The 21,379-nt window shown below is 37.4% G+C and overlaps 1 protein-coding gene across 1 annotated transcript; it reads left to right on the forward strand.

Annotated features, from left to right (window-relative positions):
- Window positions 1-19,456: 19,456 nt before the first annotated feature.
- LOC113272051 lies at window positions 19,457-20,191 on the forward strand. The gene has a single exon (XM_026521960.1). It carries the CDS (start codon window positions 19,457-19,459, stop codon window positions 20,189-20,191), a length of 735 nt encoding a protein of 244 aa, XP_026377745.1.
- Window positions 20,192-21,379: the final 1,188 nt, after the last annotated feature.

Raw genomic sequence — 21,379 nt, forward strand, 5'->3', positions numbered from 1 at the left:
GACTTGGTTTTTCCGAAGAATCACTTCCTTTACAAGATCGTTTTCCAGACGAACAACTTTTCTCAATTGAAGAATCAACACCTTGGTATGCTGATATAGTAAACTATTTGGTTACAAGGCAAGTACCTAGTACGATGTCTGACTTTCAAAAGTTAATGCTTAAGAAAATAGCCAAGCAGTATGTGTGGGATGAGCCCTACTTGTGGAAATATGATGCTGATCATATTATTCGCAGGTGCGTACCTAACTCTGAATTTCAATCTATTTTATCTTTTTGTCATTCTTATGCTTGTGGTGGTCACTTTGGTGCAAAACGTACTGCTCTCAAAGTCCTTGAGAGTGGATTTTATTGGCCTACCCTATTTGAGGATGCATATGCTTTTTGAAAATCTTGTGATAGATGTCAACGAACAGGCAATCTAGGTGCTCAAAATCAAATGCCCCTTAATCCTATTCTCACTGTCGAGATTTTTGATGTGTGGGGCATTGATTTTATGGGACCTTTTGTTAATTCAAATGGAAAATTTTATATACTTCTTGCTGTGGATTATGTTTCTAAATGGGTGGAAGCAAAATCCACCCCTTCTAATGATTCTCAAGTTGTATATGAGTTTTTGAAGGAATATATTTTCTCTAGACATGGTACACCAAGAGTGGTTATCAGTGATGGAGGCTCGCACTTCAAGAAATCCTTTCACGCTCTCCTCAAGAAGTACAACATTACACACAAGGTCGGTACGCCATATTACCCACATACTAGTGGGCAAGCTGAAATTTCAAATCGTGAGATCAAGTCCATCTTGGAGAAAACCGTTAACACCACACGAAAGGATTGGAGTTTTAGACTAAACGATGCATTATGGGCTTATAGAACAGCAACAAGACACCGATTGGTATGTCTCCGTATCGATTGGTTTATGGAAAAGCTTGACATCTCCCAGTTGAACTTGAGCATAAGTCTTTATGGGCAGTGAAGATGTGCCACATGGAGTATGAAAAAGCAGGGAAACAAAGGCAACTACAAATCAATGAGCTAGAGGATATACGTAACGATGCTTACGAGAGTGCTCGTATATACAAGGAAAAGACTAAGCTTTTCCATGACAAGATGATTTCTCGAAAGAATTTTGTTGTGGGACAAAAAGTTCTTTTATTTAGTTCTCGTCTTCGTTTATTTCCTGGTAAGCTAAGGTCCCGATGGATTGGACCTTTTATTGTTAGTAATGTTTTTCCTCAAGGTGCAGTTGAGATTACTAGTAGTAAAACTGGGATAACATCCAAGGTCAACGGCCATAGATTGAAGCCATATTACAAAAACTTCTCTACTGAGAAGGTGGACGCAACTAGACTTCAAGATTTACTCCCTCTGGAGGAGTAGTAAGGAGACTGCCCAGTCGGGCTAACGACTTTAAACTAAGCGTTGAATGGGAGGCAACCCATAGGTTTTGTATTTTCTATCCTTTTGTTTTTAGTTTTCTTCTTTTGCATATCATATTAGGATTTCCCACCTTGACTTTACTAGGATGAGTCAATTACATTGAGGATAATGTAAAGTTTAAGTGTGGGCGAGTCTTTTGCATATAGAGTTTTTAGCCTTTTTGAGTCAAAATTTTCAATTTTTTGTATATATTTGAATAACACCTCCAACTTGTAGAAATTTTAGAGTCACTAGCATACTTCTAGGTATGTTTACATAGAGAATTCTGACCGACATAGCTGAATTTGGAAGTGTTAGGGAACTACGTTCGGATTTCTTACGAATTGGAGTGTTAAATAATGGATTTAATCATGCCAGTGACGCAAATGAGGAGCAGAGAGAAATGCATTATTAGAGTTGCTGATCAATCATTAGTGGAGGCTACCTATTTTCATATCAACCGAGGCACCAGACCTTAAATTTTTTGGAGCTGACTAAAAAGCTTTCTTTTGAGTGTGTGTCACCGTACGTTATTTCTGGGTAGAATGGTGAGCTACCCAACCTCCCACCAATAGAAGTGCTACTCTTTGATCTCTTGAGTGATAATTTTGTCAATCATGAGGGTGACGTCTATAGATGAAAACCACCTTCTTGTAGTTTGATTTGCAGTTAGCACCATCCTCTCTCTCGCCAACAACAGATCCATAGAAACACATCATCATCAACAAGTGGAGCGACATCAAAATATACAAGGAAAGTAGAAGACGTTTGAGGTTTACAAGCAGCAATTCAAGGAAGAGCAAAAATTTCATATCCAAGTAAAAGCAACATATAATGAGCGAATTTTTATATACATGTTGAAGACCTATTACAAGAGCAAAGAAAATCAAAAGATGAGAATTATTGAAGTTTATGATATGAAGACATTACAAGTTGTGAAGATCAAAGTGGTAACATACTTCTCACATGGGCATGTTAGTTTTATTTCATATTTATTGTTTTAGTTGAAATCTCTCTTCAAAAAAAAAAATATATATATATATATATATATATTAAAAAAAATATAAAGAAAAAAAATAATAATAATAATAAAAAAAATAATAATAATAATAATAATGCAAAGAGATTTGCATTTAGGTTGTTATTTCATCAATAAGGCCATGTGGAAGAAAAACATATAAAGAAGTTTCAAACAACAAGGAAATTGAGGAAAAGAGTTACAAATTGTCAAAGTTCTGCGAAGTTCAAGAGTTTATCATCAACAGTTGAAGCCGAAGACGAAGACCATGAAGATGAAGAAGACGAGCAGAAGAAAGACGTTTCTATTGGAAGTTTTGAGAGTGGTGCTATCATCAATGCGATCGGATGTGAAGGTGGTAAGTACTCCCATCCTTGCTATAATGGTTGATTTCCTTTCTTAGAGATCATCAGAAAAAGATTTTTATTTTCCAACGATCTTGTGGGGTCTCCAGAAATAATTCGGAAGGTTTCCTTCCCACTATTCAACGTGTGTAGGATTCTCTCTTCATTCCTACCTGCACACATGTGAGACCCATAAAAAAGTTGTCTTATTGAGTGCAATTATCATAAAATCCTTTTAAGTGAGGCATAAGTCGAGGGGAAATGCTTTTTGATCGCTCTCAAACACGCATTCTATCATTATGGTGTGGTTATTTCTCACTCAAGATTTAAGAATGAATATGTTCTTTGGTATTTCTAACTTCTTATTACTAGCATGCAGAAACTCTATGTCCTCATAGCTCTTTGGATGCTTGGGACGCTGGAACGCTTAGAAGTTGGAGTAGGTTTTGTGGGTATACCTCTCGTAAGACCTCAAGAGACTATAACTCGTCCACTAGGGACAACTAGGGGTTTAAAGGCTTGTTGCACATGCTAAGTGTAACCGTATCCTCGGCGAAATGGAGTTGTTGTATTTTGTTTTATGTTAGGTAGTTTGCTCGAGGACTAGCAAAAGCCAAGTGTGGGGGAATTTAATAAGTGCATATTTTACATATATTTAGTGTTAATTCCATGCTAGTAATTGTTTATATTCTTGCAAATTATTGTACATTACGCTTGTTTTCTCTTATTTGTGTTTTATTAGGTAACTCATCTGAAAGAAGTGAATTGACACTTAATTGTGCAATAAAAGAAGCTAGCTACAAGTGAAGAAGGGCCAAAGACTAGTGGAACTCGTTCAAATGGAGGATTTCTAGCCATCATTTTGTAGAGGACAGGAAGATGAAGTCAACGACAAAAGAACGAAGTCTTTCTGAGTTCGTATGAAGAAGTTACGAACAAAACAAGAACTTGGAAGATTATAAGGGTAATATGGTCATTTTAAAGGGCAGTGCTATTAACATCCCATTGTACGTTAAGGGGCAGTCATCCTGTTAAGGGGTGACTGTTTCAAAGGAACTGCTAAAGGAAGTCATGTCATTTACTGAGGGGAAGTTAGAATTCAAATAGTGTTAAGGACACTAGGCCATTCAGTTCAGGGTTGCCACCATCATCTTCTTTCTCTGAACAGAACACGATGAGTTTGCCGGCCAATCTCATGTTGTCGTACTGAAGATTAACAGGGAAGTGGTGATCGATGGAGTTGATCAGAGACTAAAGGATATGGGTTCGGAGTTCGAGAAGATCATTGGGTTGCTGTTAAATGAGATGGGTCGATGACTGATTCTCGAGTTGCCTATGATGATAAACTTGAGGTTGTTGTTGCTGCGAACCACGACACTTGAGATCGAAACAGAACGTTGTCTTGATGTAGAAGCTCATGGTGATTGAGATGAAACAGAAAGGATGGGGCTTGTGCCGGTGCTGGCCTTTGTTCGTGATGATTTCGATGCTGCTGGGAATGAGTTGATGGTGCTGTGAAGAGATGAAAGAGTAGTTGATGCCATTGGCAGTGGTAAGAAGGAGTTGTTGATGGAGTTTGAGCATCACCGGCGATTGAAGAACAGAGAAGCAATGATGGTCGGGCTTTGCTGTGACGGATAAGAGATGAGCAGAAGATGATAACTCATTGGAAGTGATCATCATAATGGTGACGAGAAGGCGATTCTGCTCCCATTCACGATGAAATAAGGTCAAGATGGAGCAGAACTCGAGCTGGGATTCAAATCAGTTATGACTCGGGTTTTGCTGCTGCCGTTGGCAATAAAGAAATGAAGAAGCGGGACATCGATGTTGTTGTTCATGATAAGTTGATCAGAAAGAAATGGTTGCTCGAGCTTTGAAGATTTGGACCTCGAGCTGGACAAGGAACATATAAGCACGGACCTGAGGAGTTTGATATGTTGTTAGCAAGATATTCGACCAAGAATACAGGATGGAACTGATGTTGCTGCCGTGATTATTGTGGACTCTGTAGGATATTTCCGCGTCCAAGATAAACAAGGAATCATCGATACTCGTTTGTGGAGGTTGGATAATCTTTGGAAGTCAAGACTTGAGCGAAAATTCAGTCAGAGAATGGTTTTGGATTGATACTGCAGCTGCAAAACAGCCACCGAGTGATGCTTTTACCGTTGAATTTCAAGATGAATGGTGAAGATTAAAGCGCTTTTGATTGTTCGTGGCGGTTTAGAATTGTTGTGTGGTTATCAGATTCGAATTTTCAGGGTTCGATTGCTATAAATAGAGATCCAAATTGCAACCAAAAGATATCTCCTCACCCTCACTTTCACGCCCACAAAATGCTCGATAAAATTCTCCAGAGAAGAACAGAAGCATAAAGACTTCACATATGCACTAGTATCAGAAAGGTTATAGCAACAAGGAGACAGTGGATGATCTCCTGCAACAGAGGCAGTAGTAGCTAAAGTTTTCTTGTAACAAGGCGACAGTGGTTGATCTCCTGCAATAGCAGTAGCAGTAGCTAGACTTCTTCTACAACTACAGTTTGCTTTCTATAAACTCCATTATGTCTATCTAATTTACTTAATTGATTGAGGATGAATTCTAAGTACTATATATGATTTGATTTAGTATATGAATCTGTTCTGATTTCTTCATATGATTATTGTTTGTGTTTATTATTAAAAATGAATATGATTGATTGATAGATTGTCTAGGTGGCCAACTGAATATATTTATTAACTCAATCTAATGCTAATAAGGGTTAGGATATCCGTAATTGTTGAATAATTTCTTACACAAGTAGAGAACGTGAGACCTTGCGGAGGGATTCCGTAAAGCAATCGCGTGTAAACACAACACTAGAAAGTAGACCGAGCGTACTGAGTCTAACTACTAGGATTAAACCTAAATTCACATGCCATAAAGCATTCGACTGAATTACATCTTGTAAGCGTACCTCAAGGTGGTTCAGACGGATAGACTCTGGCGACTAAGCGTACCTGTTGTCTAGTGGCTTAAGGGATTTTGGAGATAGCTAAGAGTATTTGTTATCTTACGGTTAGTAATAATCTATGATTAATGATGAATGGATGAATATACTACTTTGATGAATATTTAGTTACGAAGAAGGATTCCTTGATCATCTCACTCCATTTTTCTTGCAATCTTAATTACTTCTCATTGCTTTATTATTTATTTAGCTTTTGAATCTAAAACAAAAAACCCCATTTGTGACATTTTTGACAACTAAACTCCCTGCTCTTCGTGGGAACGATCCTTGCTTCCATTATATTACCAGTTAATTGTGTGGAAATAAGATTATTAATTTGTTGAGCCTAAGACACCCATCAGTACCAAGGATCAATCAATTTCCAATCAACAACCAAAGGTTGGATTTCACAATTGATCGATACAACGCACAATCTGTGATATTTCAATTATATAACAAAATATAATACGGAATAGAAATAACACAGACACCAGAATTTTGTTAATGAGGGAACCGCAAATGAAGAAAAATCCCGGGACCTAGTCCAGATTGAACACTACACTGTATTAAGCCGCTACAGACACTAGCCTACTACAAACTAACTTCGGTCTGGACTGTAGTTGAACCCTAATCAATCTCACACTGATTCAAGGTACAGTTGCGCTCCTTACGTCTCTAATCCCAGCAAGATACTATGCACTTGATTCCCTTAGCTGATCTCACCCACAACCAAGAGTTTCTACGACCCAAAGTCGAAGACTTGAATAGACAAATTTATATCACACAAACAACTCTACAAAATAGATAAATATGTCTCCCACAGATAAACCTACAAGTTTTCTTCCGTCTTTTGATAAATCAAGGTGAACAGGAACCAATTGATAATCCATACTTATATTCCCGAAGAAAAGCCTAGAGTTATCAATCACTAAACAACAATATTAATTGTATGGTAGCGAAACAAGATGTTGTGGAATCACAAACGATGAGACGAAGATGTTTGTGATTTCTTTTTATATCTTGCCCTATCAGAGATAAATATCAATCCAATCTTACAATTGAACTCGTACGATAGAAAGTGGCAAGATCATATCGCACAACTACTAGAGAAGTAGTTTATTCTGGATTCACAATCCCAATGAAGCCTTTTAATCGTTAACCGACAGGGTCTCGAGAACAAACCTACAGTTAAAGAAGAAACGACTCTAGTAAAACCAACTAGTATCACACAGGAGGTGTGGGTATTAGTTTTGCACAGTTGCTAGAGATCCCCTTCTATAGTTTTTCAAATCAGGGTTTGCAATCTAGGTTACCTTGGTAACAAAGCATTTAATATTCATCGTTAGATGAAAAACCTGATTTCTCCAAGGTAATATCTTTCAACCGTTAGATCTAAACTTAGCTTGTCACACAAAAATGAAATGTATTTCATTTAATTAGTTTTGAGTAACCGTACCTAAACGTGTACATTTGGTTGGTTCACAAATGGTTGAACAATGGTTATCCATATGAGCACTTTCATATTAACTGTATTCATCTTCTTCACAACTAGTTCACATGACTTCAAAAGAACTAGTTCAAGAGTTGTTCAATTGCTTAGATCTTTATACATAGACACAATTGAAACAAAATCGGTTTGACTCACTTGAATTTATTCATGAACAATATAGCCACAATTTGCAAAGAAATGCATTCCTTATTGATTTATTATTTTTTGTTCATGAACTTCCGATTTGAGAAATAACCAGCTTGGGTACGTGTACCTTAGCTACCGGAATTGAGTTTGAAAACTCAGCATAAATTTTCGGTTCGAAAACTTCCGCAGATACGCAAACGGGTACGCATACCTAAGGTGACTGGTTTTCCAGTTTGCAAACATACAAACTTCAGCTGAAATTTTCGGTTCGAAAACTTCCGCAAGTACACGTACCTAACCTGTCTCCTTCGCCAATACCGTATGCACAAATGCATACACTTGGTTTTTGGCACATGGATTTATACACGAATGTGTGAACACACTATATATGCTTATATCCATAGTTGGTTACATTATCTCAACTTTACATTTCAATCATTGAAACATTCTTCTATAATGTTATAATAATCGTTATTCACGACTATCATTATCAAAGCTATTTTCAAGATTGAAACGTCATCATGAATTGCGTCACGGATAAAGATGAACAGTGGTTAAAGAGAAAAGCTTACCAACACGTATGTCGAGAAAAAGATAGGCGAGTAAACTCGGCTCGAAATATCAAATGTGTATGTATGAAAACTATCATACTTATACGACTTTGTCTCAAGAGTAGGAGATAAAGTATATAGACTTTTGAGTGATAGATAAGTTCAATCCTCCATATACCTTTTAGTCGGATGCAGTTCCACTGGTTCCTTGAGTAGTTCTTCGTCTTTGCAAGATAACCGCCATGGAGTCTGGAGCTCAACTACACTAATCTGTCCTAACCGAGACTTAGCTATAAGTAGTCTAGAAATCAAGACATATAGTTTTGAAAACTTAACTTGACAAACATGCTTGAGATAGCAACGCATGCGAGTTCGACCGAGAAATGCTCTAACAAATATCAATTTTGATGATTGCAGCAATACTCATATCAATTTGGATATTCTTCCTGAAGAAACTTCTTCAACCTCCCTGGAGGATAAAATGGATTTTATTATATCTATTGAAAATTCTATCTCACATGTTTAAGGTACTTCTGAAAAAGCGGGGGTCTAACAACACCACCCAATATTTCTCTTAGCAATCTGTATGGACAAACTCGAATATACTTTCAAGAGAATCAACAAGACTCAATCAATTAAAAGTATATCAACGAGTTTATATCTCTCTCTTGATTTGATTTACTCAAGCAGATCCTGCGATTTCTAATCAAATACAAGGAATAACTTGGACGGTACCAAAGACCAATGTCCAAGGATCAATCAATGATAATCAACAACCAAAGGTTGGATTAATCTAATTGATGATCTAAATGCATAACCTGTATTATTTCAATTATAAAGATAAACAATACAATGCGGAAACTGAAATAACACAGACACCAGAAATTTTGTTAATGAGGAAACCGCAGATGCAGAAAAACCCCGGGACCTAGTCCAGATTGAATACACACTGTATTAATCCGCTACAGACACTAGCCTACTCCAAGATAACTTCAGACTGGACTATAGTTGAACCCCAATCAGTCTCCCACTGATCCAAGGTAAAGTTGTACTCCTACGCCTCTGATCCCAGCAGGATATTGCGCACTTGATTCCCTTAGCTGATCTCACCCACAACTAAAAGTTGCTACGACCCAAAATCGCAGGCTTTAACAATAAACAAATCTGTCTCACACAGAAAAGTCTATCAAAGGATCAATCTGTCTCCCACAGAAAAACCCTAAAGTTTTTTTCCGTCTTTTGATAATAATCAAGGTGAATAGGAACCAACTGATAATCCGGTCTTATATTCCCTAAGAACAACTTAGATTAATCAATCACCTCACAACAATCTTAATTGTATGGTAGTGAAACAAGATGTTGTGAAATCACAAACAATGAGACGAAGATGTTTGTGATTACTTTTTATATCTTGCCTATCGGAGAAATCAAAAAATCTCAAGCCAATTAATATGATTGTACTGTTACGGTAGAAGGTGCAAGATCAGATCACACAACTACGATAAAAGTAGTATCGGTCTGGCTTCACAATCCCAATGAAGTTTTTAAGTCGTTAACCTGGTTTTAGAAGAAGAAAACCAAAGGTTAAAGGAGAATCAACTCTAGCACACAAACTAGTATCACACGTAAGGTGTGGGTATTAGTTTTACAGAGTTGATAGATGTCCCCTTAGTTACAAAGCAATCAATATCCACCGTTAGATGAAAACCTGATTTAGATTCAAGATAATATTTCTCAACCGTTAGATCGAAAACTTAGCTTGTTATACACAAATGACTGTACGCTTCTAGGTTTATTAACCGCACCCAAGCGTGTACATTGTTGGTTCAACAATAGTCTAACCAAAAAGGTTAACCATATGAGTGTTTCATACCAACCGTGTTCTTCTTGACCATAACTAGTTCAAATGACTCAAATGAACTAGTTAAGAGAGTTTTTCAATTGCAAGGAAATATTATATAACTACATAAGACACAATTGAAGAAAAGATTATTTGATTCACTCGAATCGGTTCATGAACTTTAATAGCCACGGTTTGCAAATGCATTCCTTAGTCTTTTAAGATTAAGTTCAAAAACCATCTTTAGATATATAACCTTCTCAAGTTCGCTGACTAGGTTCGCGGACTTAAAACACCGGATAGAGTTTACAAACTCCAGTTGAAATTCTCGGGATGAGAACTACGCCGTTTCGCGAACTGGGTTCGCGGATTTGGCTCACGCAAGTAGTTTGTCAACTTCAGCAGAAATTCTCGGGTTTGAGAACTTCGGCAGTTCGCAGACAGAGTTCGCGGACTTGGCACTTGCCATACTTCCGGTTCTCTTGATCAACAAAGTTCGAAAACTTCGGTTCAAGGAATCCATTGGTTATGTAATCTAAACTCTCATTCCAGTTATTGATACATTCTTAGAGGACGTTATGTAGTTGTTACACTATTTCTAGTCAAAGCAATTTTCAAAGTGATTCAAACATATCATGACTTTCGTCATTAGGTAAAGATAAACTTGGTCGAAGCGAAAAGATTACCAACACATATTTCGAGATATAGATAGGCGAGGTATACTCGGCTCGAAATAGCAAATGTGTATAATGAAAATCTATATATCAACACGACTTTTGTCTCAAGAGTAGGAGATAAAGTAGATAGACTTTTGAGTGACAGATAAGTTCAAGTCTCCATATACCTTTTTGTCGAGAAGTTCCACCGGTTCCTTGAGTAGATCTTCTACTTGTATGATGAATCGCCATGAAGTACTTAAGCTCAACGACAACTTACTATCCTAGTCCGAGACTTATCTATAAGAGACTAGAAATCAATACTTATAGTTTTGATCACTAACATTGACAAACATGCTTGAGATAGCAACGCATGCGAGTTTGACCGAGCAGTGCTCTAACAACTTCAATATGTTTAGCACTATGTACGTCTATGGTTCCTGAATAATCCTCCACATTGACATGTTCTTACTGTACTATTAAGGGTCATGAACTATCTAATTGTATCAAGTACAAACATAAACTAAGATATGTCAAGAAAATGCAACGGAGAGCAAATCGTCCAGCAAACAAGTTCTGAAGTTAAATCCGTCTGAGGTGTGTAAATTTAACTCATCTCTGAAGAAGTCAATTTCTAAAGAAAAAAATTAGACCTTTGTAGAAAAGAACTAGGTCTAAACAACCTATAAGACGGGGTTCTGAGTTTTCCGTACAAGAATCACATGGTGGACAAATTATTGTTCACCCCAACACAGTCTAATTATGTGGAAGGTGTATCTTGTCTCTTTTTCCAGAATTCAAAAAGACAAGAGTCTCACAACTGGGATTTGGGAAAAGAACTTATTTTTTTTTGTTTTTTTTTATTTTCCGGTTTTCTGTTGATCTTTTCATATCCTCTGATGGTATTGAAAAGGTTTACCCTGTGTGATCATGAAAAGAGGGTCAAAAATAACAATTCTACCTTTTCTAGGGTTGAGAGTTGCTCGTACGTGAATCGTACTTATAGGTACCATAAGCCTACATTCCTTTTTCCTTCCCTGAAAACTTTTTTTATCAAAAGGTTGCTTGTGGAGCTAGTTTTGCGTAATCCTCTCACATTCCCATAGTTGAATGGAGACTCCAAGCATCATATCTTCTGATAGAAAAGATGTTAACATGATTGTTAATCCATCAATCATGAAAAGAAAAGGTAAATCTCATTCCTCTACAACTTTGAATAGAAAAACGAAGAATATGAAGAAACCAAGGGCTAACCCCTCAAATATTCTTGAAGAGTTGAAACAAAATAGGATGGAGATACAACGTATAAAGGCTATTATTCTGAGAATGCTTGAAATTCAGAAGGCCCTGGTTCGGCATCAGTCAAGAAAGTTCGTTGAAATTGACTCCTTTCTTCATGAACCTTATGTTCCAATGTTTGTTGACGACAAGGAGTTCGGGGGCGATAAAGAATTTTTCAAGAATTTTAATGCCTAGGAAACTTCTTATGAGAATTTATTCTTATGTTTTAAGAAGGATAAATAGGGTTTGGTATAGCAAATATTGTTATTACACATAGCTATTGCCAACGGATTTTCATCTTGCAATATTTTTAGATTTATTTATTTAAATTCTAAGTTATCTGAAAGATGATTTGCATTATTAATCTTTATTGGTTTTATATATTGCAAAAATATGTTATCAGATATATGTGTTTACATCCCTGAACTATGAATGTCTCATATATGCTCAAAAGTTAAGTCTATTGTGTCATTGTGCAAATACTGATGAAAAATAGAATGTACTTTTGAATATTCCGCAGTATTGATCTTTCCCTGATCCATTTTTATGCGAAAGTTCTGTACGGCTCTGTAAGCTTTCTTATGTTGAGCGTTTTCGATTAAATTATCCTTGAGATTTTCTTGTGGTTAATTTATTCGAGTTTTCTGGATACAAATTCATGTTTCATGTAATTTGTTAATGTCCAAAGAAATCCTTATTTTCTTATAAAAGTAAGGTCGCTCTTGTTGTCGGAAATGATTTTTTATGTGGGAGAGTTCTTAATTGAACTTGTGCTTAATTTCCAAATCTTTGTGGGGGAGTGCGGTTGTGGAATATTGTAGGAGATATCTTATATCTTTATTAACTCCTTGGTGAATACACTAAGTTTCAACTATGTGAAACCATTGAAACAAAGTTGATATTCTCTTTTAATCATGAAGTATCTCTATGAGAATTTCATTATGATCCCATAGTTTCCGTACCTTTGCCAATTTATATTGACAAAAATGGGGAGAATTATTTGTAGTTCACACTACATACATATGGTTTACGGATCATTATGTAAGGGGGAATGGTTTTCATTGTGAGATGAGGTATTGACTAAGGGGAAGTAATACATATCACCATAGTATTATTTTCAAAGTTGTGGTGCAATTGGACTTTGATGTTGTGTAATAATACTACGAAACTGTATAACAATAATCCAGAACAATTGTTTTCTAATTGTTATGGCTACAGATATTCAACAACAATGATGATGAGTTGACCACGTTCAAAATCATTGGAGTACTTAGAGCGGCGAAGAATTCAAGGAATGTTGAATAGCCAAGGAAATCATGTGTTGGATGAGAAGCTACAAAGTTTATTTATTTTGTGATCCATATATATTGATAGTTTTGTCAGTAAAATTAACAAAGGGGAAGACTTTTAGAGCACTGCTCGGTCGAACTGGCAAGCGTTTCTATCTCAATCTTGTTTGTCAAATTTAGTTGATCAAAACTATTGTATTGATTTCTAGTCTACATATAGGAGTCTAGGACTAGGATAAATTGTGTAGTTGAGCTTTAGACTTCACGACGCTTACAACTGAAAACGAAGATTTACTGAAGAACTCAGAGGAACTTCATCAACAAAAGCTATGTGGATACTAAAACATATCTATCACTTATAAGTATATTCTACAAAGTCGTATGACTATATAGACTTTCACATTATACACATTTGAGATTTCGAACTGAGTTTAACTCGCTTATCTATTTTTCAAAATATGTGTTGGTAACTTTTTGCTTTAGCTATGTTCATCATTATTCTTGACAAGTTTAGTTGGAAACAATATATATTTCAAAAGATGATCATGTGTAAATTTCCTTGAAAAATCTTACATAATTTGTGTGAGACAGTCATTTGATATCGACTCGGAAAGTTTCATATTGATCATTCGATCACTTGAAAATTGCTTATAAGATAATGGTTTGTGTGAGACAGCCATTGTCGTCTTCTAAGAATGTTTCAATGATTGAAATAGGAGTTTCGATCTAATTTTATCCTATATAATGCAACAATAAATAGGTAGATAGATAATCGAGTAAAAAGAATAGAGGTAGATAGAAATTTGTCACTTCTGTTATGTCTAGTCAAACTTTAGTCAACCCGAGGAACCCTGGGACCCGAGAAATATATCTTGGGCGGTACCTCCATGTGTTCGATGGGAAATCTGGAAAACGATTTTAGCTCTGGTCTGCTAGGCTTCCGGGCCGTCCCTGAAGGAAGGCAACAAAAGTTGACTTTGGGGCAGCACCGAACATGGCATCAGAATCGGTTTTTATCTGGTCAGTTTTATGCTAAAAATAACAATGAATGGATAAATCATGATTACAAATAAAAAAATATTAAGATATTAGGAGCATATCTTAAATGAAGAGTTACTTTAATGGTTTAAAATTAAATATATAAAAGTCTAGTCTATATTTCAGAACATTCATCCCCTTCTTCCATATGGTTCCAGCTTCTTACCCTACACTTCCACTTGAGCTATAAGGAAAGTAAAACTAAACCCCCAATTCAATCATAAAAATAGATTATCATGTATATTTTAACTTCAAATATTTGATCAGCTGTTGTAATTGTCAAATTGTGTTATCATCTATTCTTTTTTTTTAATCAGCAAAGTAGAATTTTCATCGATTAAAAACTAAGTTTTTTGATCAGCAAAGTAAAAATCTTCCCCTGTAATTTCATGCCTTTTATTTTGATCTACCAGCAAACTAGAGCTTGACCCGTGTCATAACGACACCGCTTCCGTAATAAATAACTTTTTTCATATGTCAATTTTGACCCATAACATTTATTTGTTTTTAATATATAAAGTTATCGATACAATACTCCTTGCTTTGTAATTGTTATTCTTTTAAATATATTCTAACCAAGCTTATTTTAACATGTTAAAAAAATCCAACCACGAGCTCTTGTCTTTCCTCTCCTTTCAACTTCTCTCTAAGAAAAAATCTTAATCTCCAACAATCTCTTGCTCAAATTTGGTCTTTTTTGGACCAAATCAGAGCAAGATTTATTTTTCCTTTTAAGTTTTAATCGAATAAAAGTAGTTTTTTATTTGTTTATGATGTCATTTGACATAATTCTTCGTTATTTAGAGCGATTCTTCTTCGTCATTTGGGGAGAGTTTCTCTTTGCTTTGAAGGCTACCTATTCAAACCTTGATCGTTGTTTCGTGGCTTGCTATTCTCAATTCAAGAAAATCAACAATCCAACACGGTATTGCTTAGAATCCATATTCAATCCAAGGGATTTAGGGATCTTTTGGATCTACAAGAGTTTGGGAAAATAACTCCTTTCTTATAATAGTATCTCTTATTGAAGAAGAAGAAAATCATATTAAATGGTTGGAATCGATTCCGGATTATACCATCATCCTTCCCTGCTACATTCACAAAAATTGGGTATCTTTACGGTATATGGCTCTTTCTCTTCGCGATTTACTTGTAATTGATATCTCATTTGTTTTAGGTTTTTTATTATCTTGTACTTTGATGTTTTTTTTTTCTTATAAGCGATCATGTAATCACGTTTTGATTTGAGTAAATTGAAATTTGTTGATTGACCAAAAAAAAAAAACAGTCAACCACAATTTCTATAATATAATATTATATACTCATAACGATACCAAATAAACATTTTTTGATATCGCACTACCTCCTAAACAACGCATTACCATTACTTTTTCCACCATAACTACTTTCACCATATGCAACAAAATTCACCGGAACTCCCACCCACCCTTTATATATATTGATACAATCACTAAACAAAAATCGGGCTAGGTTTTTTTTTCTCTAATTGTCATGTTTTATTTTATATCGTAATCGAGTTAATTGAACACAGTTCTTATCTGAAGATTCATTTACATAAACCTAAATTGCTTTCGATATTCTAATGTTACAATTACATTTCTGGCGGAAACAAAAATCATTACAAAAAATGGAAATAAAAAGAGATATGAGAAACTAAATCAACTACAATTGATTTGCATGTTGCCTTGTATATAATCAATTTTTCTTTTTATAGGTTTTTCATCTGTTTTCCTATCCCGACCCCGACAAATCTTAAAACCACAACTATTGATTTATCTTCTCCCTATAAAATTTGTCCTTTAATATTTATTTTCAATTAAAAAAAAGAGAAAAAAAAAAGAAAAAAAATTAAAAACTAATATCAAATAAATAATTAGCCAAGGGTAACTAAATAATTTATTTACCTTAGGCACCTTTCTCATCCCAATACCACAACTTCTTCCACCACCAACACCATTAATGTCATCACTCTACCATCCTCACCAACATCCACCACTATTATCCCCACTGCCGATCCACCACCTCATCCCACCATCAGTGCCAACTGATTTAATATAAAATATTTTTTTTATGTACTGTGTTAACGAGATTAATTAAAGAAACATTTATTATGAAATATTAATAAAATATTTATTATTGAAAGTTATATAACTAATCATTATACAGCCGTAAATTTAGTTTTTCCCGAAATAAATCCAAAACGTCATTTATGTTGGATAATATATTCGAAAATGCTACCTTTACTGAGGTTTTCTCCCGATCCATAATCCCAACTGAGACAAACATCGGGTCCCACCATAACACCATTTATAATCCCAATACAGAGAGGTATTCCCAGATCACACGATCCCCAATCGGGATTTTTTCTCGGGAGAAAACCTTGTGGGTGTATCTCTTCCGAATTTATCCAAACTATGTTTTATAAACTTAATTTTTTTTGAGTGACATTTATAAGAAATTGGCATGGTCTGTAACTTTGTGTTCATGGGATTTGTTGTGTACTAATGTATAGTTACATTAGCACTGTGGGTGTGAATAATCCACAAATCCAGGTGGAGCAATCCTGGGCAGTGAGACATCGACATCAGATGAAGTGAGAAGCACCGAATCATTCTACTCGGCATCGACGCAAGAAAAGAGAACCCGTGAAGACAATACGTGTAAAGGTCGGAGGTGACGGAAGAAAAAGCTATCGAGTACAAGAGTAATAAATGCACTGACAAAGTAGTTGAGAAGATAAGAGGAATCTAGTCAAAACAAGAATCGTCTAAGAATGTCAAGGGCGACGTCGTCTATACTCATTAAGTGATCGATATAGGATTAAAGGATGTCGGGAGAACACATCGCTCGGCCCAGCCTTAGATTTCGTAAATGATGTCGCCCCTTGCACGAGAAGGACATCCAGGAAGATGGACCATGACACACACTGTAATTTGAATGTATCATCATGTGTAGCTATAAATAGAGAACTTTGTAGAGAGCTAAAAGGCTAGGTAATCAGTGAGATGAGGGAGAACACTTAGAGTTTGAAAGTGAGAATTGAGAGTTTGTTGGTGAGAAACATACTTTGTAACCTTGAATCGAGTAATAAGATCATCTCTTTACCCCCGTTGACGTAGGTAATCATACCGAACCATGTATATCTTGTGTTCTTGTGCACCTCTTGCTTGTTACTTCTTGTGTGTGTGAGTGTTATGATTCTTAGATGTAGAAGTAGGATATTCCACATCTACATTCTGGCGCCGACTAAGGGGACCATGTAACATCACTTGATACCTTGTATCAAAACCATTCAAGAGAGATTCAAAAGCTCCTACAACATCTTTTTGATGTTAGTCGACGCAAAGTGAAAGACTCTTGTGGTTAATAGTCGAAAGTTTAGTCTTTTGAAGCATTTTTTCCGTCAAATCTTGTGCTTTTTTCTACTCTCTGAGAAGTTTGCAGATCTCTTATTTTGCGTCGAAATATCCTGTCAATGCTCTGTACAGTTTGCTTTATTTAAAACAAAACCCTTGTCGCGTGATGAAACAAATATTTTTTCCTATTTTATCATTTGAGTCAAAGAAACTTGCGATTTACTTTGGAAACACTTTCTTTATGTCAAAAAACCTTTCAAATAGTTAAAGACCTCATATTTGAGTTATAGTTAGTCGTGCTTTCGTCTATGGCCATAACGAGCTGTTAGAAAGACTCAAAGCTCCCAAAAGATCATCTTTGATGATTGGTAGAAGCTATAAGAAACTTCACCTCGTTGTTCATATCTCATCGTGGGTTGATTGAACACAAGGTGGAAAAACAAACTCAAGGTCATTGAATTATGGTTTTCCAAAGTTAGGGCTAAAAAGGGTATGAAGACTACATCGACGATAGTCTCATCCTAACCCCATAACAAGAGTCTCACAACGTCGTCAGAAAATCGAAAAAATCGAGAAACTTGGTTTTGGCAACTTGTATAGTGGAGACACCGGAAAAGCGATTGACGGAAGTCATCATTACATGCCCCAGTCAAGAAAGAAATTTTCTGATCAAGTATGTGGATGATTAATGATTTCTGGCACAAGGAATGTTAAGAAAAATAATGATTAATGCATGGGAAAAGTCCCGACAGCGACCTAGCAGAGCACCTTCTCAAAAACTTGTCTTGTTAGTTAAAACTATCTATTTTGCTGAGATCAGCATGTTGACATAAAAAGGAATCGTACTTTGTTGAACTTTTTATGGAAATCAAAACTGTTGTACTTCATCCTTAGCCTTTTAGAAATCAGTCCAAAGTGAGGTGTTGTCTGTCTTGCTGATGTAGGTAGGGAAGGGAGAGCTGAAGAATATCAATCGTACCCGAGCCGATGACAAGTACTTCAGGGACGGGCCGAATCCTGAGGAACCGCACGGTAGAAGGCACTAGCGTGCAAGAAGGAGTGACAGACTCTCGACAACAAAACAGCCGACAACATCAACAGGAAGAATCCCAAGCGCCAGGTGAGGGCATGCCAACCGTTAACGAAGAAGTCGATCTTGGCTGAGACGATGATCTTTCTCCAAGAGGATTGCGGATCAACCCGAGTCAGTTGAGACCAGGGGACATGGTAGATGGAATGATAGCATCATCGGACACATAGGACGATGATGACACACAAATTATGCGAGAGGACCATAGACGAGCAAGGCAACACGCGGAGTATCGATTTGCTTTGGAGCAAGAGGGAGAGAGGCTTAGACAAGTGCATCTCGAAATGGGAAATACCACTAGAGATATTCCACCAGTCGCGACCGTTCACCCCGTGGATCCTCCCGTAGCACCACCGGATCCACCACCACCCAACATGGGTGGGAACCATGTGAATGGTCATTCCAGTCACGAGAGCACCAACCCGACGTTGATGGAAATCCTTGCGAGTCAGAGAAGGCAGGAGGATCTAATGAGGGAATTGCAGAGAAGAAATTTGGCCCTAGAACATGAAAACTATCAGCTTCGGAACCAGAGATCTGGGTCACGAGGGTCATCGAGCCGAGGATCCTCCAGCAACCACACTCGATCGAGACGTACCCAAACCCCACCTCCTATACGAGGACGTGTACCCGACCCTAGCCGTACGACAAGTGGGTATGGTCCTCCCGAGAACTCCTAGACCGACAAAGAAGTACAAAATGGGAGACCCGAGGCGGAAACTGAGGCTAAGCTCAAGCATCTTGAGCAGATGGTCAAGAAGTTAGCTGGAGACGGAGAGGACGACAAGTTGGCAGAAGTGATCAGTGAGGCACAGAAAACTCTATTCACTAAAGGAGCTAGAGCGGATCCCGTTGCCTCCAAAGTGTACACTTCCCACCTTTCCGTCCAGATTCGACGGCAGTGGAGATGCAGGAGAGCATATCAAGATGTATAGCATGTCTCTACTCCAATGGAAGAACTACAATGTGGTCATGTGCAAGTTTTTTCCAGCTAGCCTGGAAGGCGAGGCGAAGAACTGGTTCTACACCTTGCCCGATGAGTCCATAGAAAGTTATGGATCCCTAGTGGAAACATTTCTTGAAACTTATATGCACAACATCATTTCTCGGCCCAGGGTAAATAAACTATTCACACTGGCGAGAAGGTTCAGGGAACCCCTAAGATCTCTGAAGGACATGTGGAGGAAACTGTGTACTGATATTGGGAAAGTACCTGTCGATCAACAAATTTTTGGTTTTGAAAATTCATTGGAAAAGTCCGACCCCATCTGGATAGAAATGTACACTGAGAATCCACAAACGTTAAGGGAAATGAGGAAGATGCAGGAACATTACATCGCATTACAAGAAATACAAGAGGGGGCGCAGGATAGAGGAGTGCAAGAAGCTAGTGCCGCGGTGGAGGTTATTCCTCAAGGAGACTCAAAACGGTCGGAAAAAAAGCCAATGGCACCACAGCAAGGTTCGGGAAAGAAGGAATGGGTCGAGAAGGGAAATAAGACTCGTCATGAGCCAAGAACTTACACGCCTCTAAAAGCACCATTGGAGGAAATATTTAAGGAAGTAGAAAAGAGAAACGACATCAGATACCCAAAGACTAGAGGAATCCAGCTTGATGAGACAAGAAACCATCCTGAGTTCTGCCATTACCATCAATATTGAGGCTACTCGACTAACAATTATCGAGAAGTTAAAGATATTGTTCAGCACTTGATACGTAATGCATACCTACGACACTTCGTTAAGACAGCGCCGACACCTACCCAACCCGACACTCCCGTACATCAAGTGAGGATCGGTCGAGGAACTCGGTTTGTCTGTAACACCATCTCGCACTCGGCCACTCAAGGGTTCGACTTAGGAGTCGGTATTACCTCAAGGATTCATAAGAGGGATGAGCTGGGAAGAAGATCTTCAGTGTAGCAAAAACCTTACTTATGGAACCTTGGATGATGCATCTTATTACCTTCTCGGCAAAAGACGTCCCATTGAATGGCCAAGAACATGGGGGATCCCCTAGTCATCACTTTACTCATTAAGAATTGGGGAGTCAAGAGAATATTGATGGACAGTGGGAGCTCGGTCGAGGTCCTTTTCTATGACACGTTTAAAAGGATGGAGCTATCTGATGACATCCTAATTCCTTTGACTTATCGGATTTACAGCTTCAATGGTACAGTGACTGTGCTAAAGGGAGAAGTTACTCTCATAGTCTCAGATTGAGAAGGGTATTTGGACACACTTAATTACCACATTCTGTATTATGGATGTCGTATCGCCTTATGAGGCGCAGGCATTAAAGGGGTGGCATCGGCTTACCACCAAAGGTTAAGGTTCTCATCTTACCGAGGGGTTGTGGAAGTATTAAGCGATCCTCAGGACGAAAGACAATGCATGCAGGTAGATATCCAACAAAACGAGGAGAGGCGATCAAGACAGCGCCGACAAAAGAACAAAACCAAGGAAATTAAGGCAGGGGAGGAACTGGAGAAGGTGCTTTCACAGGCCATCACAGCCTACGAAACAGGCGAGAAAGATACTTTATAGCAATCAAAGGAGGCGACGCCGGCCGAAGAATCTAAGCCAAACTTCTCGGCCTTAGAATCTACCCGAGAGATCAATTTAGGGACCGAGGCGGAACCAAAGTTAGTAAGAATTGGTACCCTACTATCGTACGAGCAAATGGAGAAGATGATAGCTCTATTGAAGGAACACATGGACGTATTCGCATGGCAAATGCATGACATGGAGGGGATTGACCCAGAGGTATGCTCACATCACCTAAGGATAGAACCCAAATTTAAGCCGATCCGACAAAAGATGCGAATAATTGCACCCGAGTTACAAGCA

The sequence above is a fragment of the Papaver somniferum genome, chromosome 4, assembly GCF_003573695.1.
Source record: "Papaver somniferum cultivar HN1 chromosome 4, ASM357369v1, whole genome shotgun sequence".
In the NCBI taxonomy this organism is placed as follows: Eukaryota; Viridiplantae; Streptophyta; class Magnoliopsida; order Ranunculales; family Papaveraceae; genus Papaver; species Papaver somniferum.

What these genes read in the sequence shown, in the direction of transcription:
- LOC113272051 (XM_026521960.1), top strand. Translation starts at nt 19,457, where the DNA reads ATGTATAGCATGTCTCTACTCCAATGGAAGAACTACAATGTGGTCATG.